Raw genomic sequence first — 7,745 nt, 5'->3', positions numbered from 1 at the left:
TTTTAAATAGGATGAGGAGAAAAGACTTCAGGCTTGGGGGACGACAGCACTGTCAAAAAGTGATCCCCCCTGAGCGTGTGCCTGAGGGACCACGGGGTGGGACGGAGGTCCAGCCACCGCCTGGCGTGTGGTGCACTCAGTCGTGTCATTTCAACCCTTGGAAAGTGAAGGCGGGGGGGGGGGATGTCAAGAAGTCAAGGTCACACCTGGGTGCACAGCCTAATTACAGTCCAGCGACTGGAGAGTCCGGTCCCCAAAGGACTGGGCGCCCGGTGCGAGGGGAGGGGGTTGTAGTCATGCAGACGATTTCTTGACCCTTTAATGGTCGGCGTCTTCCAATGGCCACCAATCTGCTACCGGTTTGTTAGTTAATGGCAGCCCTCCCCGCCAATCGGCTGTCCGACATAGGCCCCGACGTCCAATCGCGGAGCGTTATTGGGTGGCCTAGCGGTTGCGCAGAGGCAGAGCTCTCCGGGGCGCCCATTGGCTGGATCAAACCCAACCGAGCCTGTGATTGGCTCTCGCTGCGAGAGGGTTAGGATTCAAACGCGGGCGGCGGCCCGGAGCCCCGCAGTTGCTCTTACGTCTCCGCACTCGTGTTCCGCTGCCAGCGTCCTCGGGATGGCCTCGCAAAACCGCGACCCAGCTGCCGCCAGCGTCGCCGCCGTTCGCAAGGGAGCCGAGCCCAGCGGGGGTGCCGCCCGGGGCCCTGTGGGCAAGAGGTGAGTAGTGCGGAGCTCACCCCCGGGCCTCATCCCCGGTAGCCGGTGAGGCTTGGGACACAAGAGGGGCACCAGGAACTCAGGAGATGAAAGGCTGGGGGCGCTGCCAGGCGGCTCTCAGAAGACGCCCTAGGAGCGCTGGGGTTAACATGCAACAGAAGGTTCACCCGGGTCCTCCTTCGAAGAAGAGGCGATGCCTCCATGACAGCTCCTCAGGAGAGTCGAGTGGCAGCAGCCATGCCACAAGTGACGCCTACTTCTCTTTGCAGGCTACAACAGGAGCTGATGACCCTCATGGTGAGTGACGGCATTTTTAAAGATCAATTGGCCCGCCCTCCCATCCCCCACCCAATTATCAATAGCATTTCCGACTTCAGGTTCCTTGCTAATCCGTTGGGTGTAATTTACTCCCTTATGAGAAATCCTTTGAACATAGCAGCCGGCTTCCCGAGTCATGGGCTTATCTGGGCTCATCCCTGCCTACTTTCAGCCCCAGCTCTGACCTCATCCACCCCACCCTGCTAGTCTCTTCAGACCTTGGAATTCTCTCTTCTGGTGGGCCTTTGCTGTATTACCCTAAATATCAATTCACAGGTTCTAATACCATATAATTAATTTAAATTCCATGCGCTTCCCTGTTCCACTCCTTCCTCCTGTGATTTGACTCCAGCTGCTCTGTTTAGGGCCTGACTATAATGATATCAGGGCAGGCACTCCCACAGTGAACCCTTTCTGTGCCTGAAAGTGTACTCCGGAATCCAGCAGTTGGGTGTCTTCTTCCCACAGATGTCTGGTGACAAAGGGATTTCCGCCTTCCCTGAATCAGACAACCTGTTCAAATGGGTAGGGACCATCCATGGAGCAGCCGGCACAGTAAGTGTGGTGTGGGACTTGGGGTCACGTTGCTGAGTGTGACAGAGGAGGCAACTTCCGTCCCCTGTGCCTGTGGCCATGTTCTCTGAGTACAGTGGGAAGGGGCTCTTTGGGCAGTGCCAGTTAGAGGCCACGGTGAAGCGGGAGGGCTCAACAAGCAGCTGCCCATTGTGGCAGATCTGGTTTTATTAAAATCAGAAATTGGCTCAGAGTCAAATCTGAATTTTTACTTTCTTTTATTATTTACTTTGTTGTTGTTTTTGGTTTTTGAGACAGGGTTTCCCTGTGTAACTTTGGGGCCTGTCTTGGAACTCGCTCTGTAGACCAGGCTGGCCTTAAACTCACAGAGATCCATCTGCCTCTACCTCCCGGGTGCTGGGGTTAAAAGCGTGTGCCACCACCTCCTGGCAGAATTTTCACATTGACTAAGATACTAATTGCACCTCTCTGGTAGCCCTCGGGATGCCCTGTCTCAATCTTTTGACCAAAAGGTCACTGATATCCCCCCAGATAAGAAGAAAGCACCGGGGACCAACTTGCCACATTCATTATCTGCTGGTCAGATTTCAGACTCAAAAGTCATGGCCTTATTTGGGGCTTGAATAGAATGTGGGGGTGAGGGGTGCACAGGGGACTTACTTTGCCCTTCTTTTTCCCCCAATGCCAGGTATATGAAGACCTGAGGTATAAACTCTCACTCGAGTTCCCCAGTGGCTACCCTTACAACGCACCCACAGTGAAGTTCCTCACGCCCTGCTACCACCCCAATGTAGACACTCAGGGCAACATCTGTCTGGACATCCTCAAGGATAAGTGGTCCGCTCTATATGATGTCAGAACCATCTTGCTGTCTATCCAGAGCCTGCTAGGAGGTAACTTCTGAGACCACCCACTCCTGCACACCATGGTGGGAATTCGCCAGGGCTCCCCTGAACCTGCCTCTTATCCCTCTGACTGTTCTGACTCCATCCACAGAACCCAACATCGATAGCCCATTGAACACGCATGCTGCAGAGCTCTGGAAAAACCCCACAGGTAGGTTCTTCTCCAGCCTTCAGAGGGACCCTGTGATGAGTTGCCCTGTTGCTTCCTCCGTACTTGAATAGATAAAGGGATCTTTGGGTAGAATGTGTCTCCTGGCCCTGGGTGGTAGTGGTACATGCAGAAGCAGGCAGAGCTCAAAGGAGTTCAGCTCAATGCCAGCCTGGTGTACAGAGCGAGTTCCAGGACAGCCAGGACTACATGAAGAAGCCCTGTCTCCTGTACCTTTCCTGGACTCTGGAAGCAAGTTAATCAAGGAGCCAGCTAGATGGCAACAGCGGCGGGGGGGGGGGGGGGGGGGGTAATCTACTGGGCAGGGAGAACACACCCTGCCGGCCTCCCCCATCCTATCTCTCCCCTGAGACCTGTTTGTTCTCTTCCAGCATTTAAGAAGTACCTGCAAGAAACCTATTCAAAGCAGGTCTCCAGTCAAGAGCCCTGACACGAGATGTCCAGCTTCTCCTTGTGTCGTCTTTTTTCTTAGATGGTCTGTCCTCTCCTTGATTTCTACGCTGTGCTGTTATTTTTGTTTTATTTGTCTTTTTAACTTAAGTCTGCTTAAGCCCTTACAATGTATATTAAATAAATACACGTTGATTGTTTTTGTATAAGTTACCCTCAGCCAGTGGTACTTGGGACAAGAAGGGAGCTAGCTTAACATCTGGGTGCTGGCCTGTTGGCTCCAGGGTTGGAAGCAGCTGATAGACACAGTGGGGCTGAATGTAGGTTACTAGGGTGTGACCTTGTGTGTCTGCATATAGTCTTCACCAATAAAGTGGGTGTCACGATAATGCTTGTTTGCCTGGAAGTATAACTCCCTGGCAGAGAGCATGTTGAATACCTGTGAAGTCCTGGGTTCAGTTCCAGCCCCAGATTAATGTCCATTTCTGAGTTACAGCATGCACTGTGAATATCAGGAACAGTGCCAGGTGGGTTACAGATGAGGCTAAGCCAGACCCTTAAGCTCAAGAATGTGTAGGAGAGGGAAGCACTAGACACCCACTTTCTTTTTTTTTTTTTTTTTTTTTTTTTTTTTTTTTTTTTTTTTTTTTTTTTTTTTTTTGGTTTTTCGAGACAGGGTTTCTCTGTAGCTTTGGAGCCTGTCCTGGAACTAGCTCTTGTAGACCAGGCTGGTCTCGAACTCACAGAGATCCGCCTGCCTCTGCCTCCCGAGTGCTGGGATTAAAGGCGTGCGCCACCGCCGCCCGGCTGACACCCACTTTCTAACAGACGTTATATGGGGGGCTCAGGTTACCCTATAGCAGGTCCGAGTTCTGGACACACATGGTTCCATGCCAGGGATTGGGGGGCACTTTCACCTCCTGCTCCATCTCCATGAGGACCCTCCCCAAGTCGTCAGCTCTGCAAGCAGGTGGTTGTGCAGGCCTGTGGGAAGAGGGAGGCGAGGCAGAGGGACAGGCCTGTCAGGAAGATTCTAGCCAGCCCCGTTAACTACTGTTAGCACATCCTCAGTCCAGATCCCTTACAGCCACTGTGGAAAAGGAAAATTGAATTGTCAGCTCAGAAGTTAGTGTTTCTCTTGGGCATAGAGCTTTAAAATCCATGTAATGTGGACAAACCCACTTGGGATCTTGTTAAAGTACAAGCAATGACAGTCAGCGTTTCATTTCTGATGAGCCCCAGTTTACTTTTGCTGTGGTCTAGTTAACATACAAGGTATTCAGCAAAGGGTGTGGTTCGGTTGGTAGAGTGCCTGCCTGTCGTGCATCAGACCCTGTGTTCAGTCCCCAGAAACACAGTAGCAGTCTGGTCTGTATCTAGTTCTAAGGCAGAAAGAAGCATGTTATCAGGGCCCTATCTCAATACATACCAAAAACAGGTATGAGTTCAGCACGATGAGACATGCCTGCAATTCTAGCAAAAGAAAAAGGTGTGGTCCTGGAAACAGCACAGGTGCCACCTAGAACAGACTGAAGAGGAAGCCTAAGAACAGGAGTGCTCAGAACCACTCCCACCCCACACTAAATCGGCTCCAGATAAATGCTGAAATGGCTGTATACCTGTCTGCCTTGGAAGGCTGGGACGTGTGCTCCTTAAGGTGGTGGTTAGTCCTCTACGTGGTCAGCTGACCTCCCCTGTCACAAGGACCGAGTTGTAACTAGTTAAGAACCAAATAAGGGGGCAGTGGTGGCACAGCCTTTAATCCCAGAATTTGGGAGGCAGAGGCAGGCAAATCTCAGAGTTTGAGGCTAGCCTGGTCTAGAGAGTTGAGTTCCAGGGCAGCCAGGGCTACAGAGAGAAACCCTGTCTCTAAATAAAGGACTTAGGCTCTGCCGCTGTACAGTGTAAAGTCCTACAGTGGAAAGAAAGGGGGGTGTTTCTTGGGGAGCAAGCACTCCAGAGGTGTGCATACTGCGAGGAGTACAAGCTGCCAAAGTAGCTGGGTGTCTGCTCTCCCAGGGCTTGCTGCCATGGCAAAATGCCTGTTACACCAGAGAATCTAGGTTCAGTCCCCAGAACTGCAGGCATAAGGGGGAAGGGGCAGCTACTTGAGATTTATCTTGAAGTCAACAAAAGCTAAACAGCCTTGGACACAGCAGTGATGTGAGACTGAGCCCACACCCTTAATCCCAGCAGAGGCGCAGAGACAGATCTGAGTTCAGAGTCAGCCTGGTCTACAGAGAGTTCCAGGACAGCCAAGGCTGCACAGAAAACCAAGAAAGAAAGGTGCTGTGGGACAATGGTCTTTCATCCTATCACATGTCATTAATAAGATGCTGATTGAAGCCAGGCGGTGGTGGTGCTTGCCTTTAATCCCAGCACTCAGGAGGCAGAGGCAGGCAGATCTTTGTGACTTTGAAGCCAGCCTGGTTTACAAAGAGTTAGTTCCAGGACAGGCTCCAAAGCTACACAGGAACCCTGTCTCGAAAAACCAAATAAATAAAATGAAATGTCAATTGGCCAGTAGCCAGGCAGGAAGTATAGGCAGGGCAATGAGAGTTCTGGGAAGAGGAAACACTATGCAGTGTGATCACCCAGACTCAGAGGATGCAAGATGTGACTGCCTCACTGAAAAAAAGGTATCAAGCCACGTTGCTAACACAGACAAGAATAACAGGTTGATGTAAGATTAAGAATTAATAAACTGGGTGGTGATGGTGCACACCTTTAATCCCAGTACTCTGGGAGGCAGAGGCAGGTGGATCTCTGTGAGTTTAAGGCCAACCTGGTCTACAGGAGCTAGTTCCAGGACAGGCTCCAAAACTACAGAGAAACCTTGTCTCAAAAAAAGAAACAAAAACAAAATAAGAAACCTGAACTACTAGGCCAATCAGTTTATAATTAATATAGACCTCTGTGTGATTCTTTGGGACTTAATGGCTGCAGGACAGGACGGGACAGAAACCTCAGTCAACAGGAAGGAAAGAGAAAGACCCTCTTGGCTGCAGTTTAGTGCAAGGAAGATAGTACCTTATCAAGAAGTAAGGTGGTGACGAGCTAAGACGGAATGGGCAACAACAGCACAAAGTGGGCACTGGGTAAATATTGGCGGTCTCTAACACCAGCACTGGAGCGGGCTGAAAGCAGAAGCTGGGAGGTATATAAGTGGAACAAGAGAAGAGGAACCGGAAGCTGCTTGCCAGAAAGCTTGACAGCCTGAGTTCAAGCCCGGGTCGCGTGAAGGGAGAATGTCTCCCAAAAGCTGTCCTCCGACCTCTCTATGTACGCATATAGCATAATACACACCCGCAAACACATGGGACAAAAATGTAATTTAAAAAAAAAAGTTTAAGTGGAGGGGCTGGAGAGATGGCTCAGTGGTTAAGAGCACTTGTTACTCTTGCATAGAACCTGGGTTCAGTTCCCAGCACCCATATGGTGGATCATAGCCATCTGTAACTCCAGTTCCAGGGGATTCAATGCCATCTTGTGTCCTCGGGTTCCAGGCAAATGTGGTGCACAGACACACATGTAGGTGAAACATTCACACTCATAAATCTAAAAGAATAAAAATGTTTCCGTGGGAGGAAAAAAGAAAGGACAGGGATAGAGAAGGTGGGTTGTAGTCATGAATAAAATAACAGTAAAATTCAGGGTTTCAAGAATGGTGGCAGGGTGGCTGGCATGGTGGCGCACACCTTTAATTCCAGAATTTGGGAGGCAGACCGCCCACAGATCGCTGTGAGTTTGAGGCCAGCATGGTCTACAGAGTGAGTTCCAGGCTAGATGGGGCTACACAGAGCGATGCTGTCTCAAGAAAAAAAGAAAAGAAAAAGAAGGGTAGTAAGGGTGATCCTAATATTAGCAAAAGATACATATGCTATATACAATGGAATGGAGTAGAAATGTGGCTCAGTGGCCCTGTATTTGCCTGGCGTGCACCTGGGCCCCATCTCCAGAACCCCGTAAGTGCCAGCATTTATTAAATGTTTGCTCTGTGTCGGGAGCTGTTCTACTTCATCCACAGGTATTCTAGAACTCCTATCCCCCCGTAAGTATTCGTCATCTTCGTTTTACAGATGAGGAAACAGACACAGGCAGTGAGGGTTCAAACCCAAGGCTAATTACTGCACTCAATTAGTTCTGGCTTGGTAGGAATTGAGTGGTAGGGAAGGTTAGTGGCGCTGTCTGAATCACTGGGGGCTGGGATCCAGGGAGGAGACGGTATCTGAGCCCGGGCTTGTGGGTTGATGAATACGCCAGGTTCCTAAGAAAGGCACATCCTTCGGGATAGGATTTCACTTTAGCTAGGTCATGCCTTTGGCCCTTTGGAGTGTAATGGAGGGGGCTTAAGGGAGGGAGATGAGGGACCAAAGAAACGATGCTCTCTTCCCGCTTTGAGCCTGAACAAAGTAGTTCACGCAGCTGTCTGGGATGGATGAAAAGATCCCTCCTCCTCAGGACGAACCTGCAGAGTGTGAACGTACTACACCCTAGACCCAAGAGTTTCCAGAAATGGTGAGGGAAAAGAAGAGTTGCCATCTCCCGGGTTCCAGCTTCCGCACACCTTTGCCCAGTCTCGGGCGCTTTTGCTTGACTGGCGGTCAGGTCACCCAGCGGTTCCCCTTCCTGCAGCGCCGGGCACAACTGCTGCCCACTTGTCGAGCTGCCCACGGCCAGCGCCTGCTGCACTAGCTGGCCGCGAAC

At 50.8% G+C, this 7,745-nt stretch overlaps 1 protein-coding gene across 1 annotated transcript; it reads left to right on the top strand.

Moving 5' to 3' along the window:
* Positions 1-566: 566 nt before the first annotated feature.
* Positions 567-3,195, top strand: Ube2c (ubiquitin conjugating enzyme E2 C). Its single transcript, XM_038331576.1, has 6 exons — positions 567-722; positions 992-1,019; positions 1,509-1,595; positions 2,263-2,467; positions 2,571-2,630; positions 3,020-3,195. The coding sequence occupies exons 1-6, from the start codon at positions 622-624 to the stop codon at positions 3,076-3,078; spliced, it is 540 nt and encodes a 179-aa protein (XP_038187504.1). The 5' UTR covers positions 567-621; the 3' UTR covers positions 3,079-3,195.
* The last annotated feature ends 4,550 nt before the right edge of the window (positions 3,196-7,745 follow it).

Source organism: Arvicola amphibius, chromosome 5, assembly GCF_903992535.2.
Source record: "Arvicola amphibius chromosome 5, mArvAmp1.2, whole genome shotgun sequence".
Taxonomy (NCBI): domain Eukaryota; kingdom Metazoa; phylum Chordata; class Mammalia; order Rodentia; family Cricetidae; genus Arvicola; species Arvicola amphibius.
The sequence above is the reverse complement of the archived record's forward strand: the minus strand, read 5'-3'. Positions and strand labels throughout refer to the sequence as shown.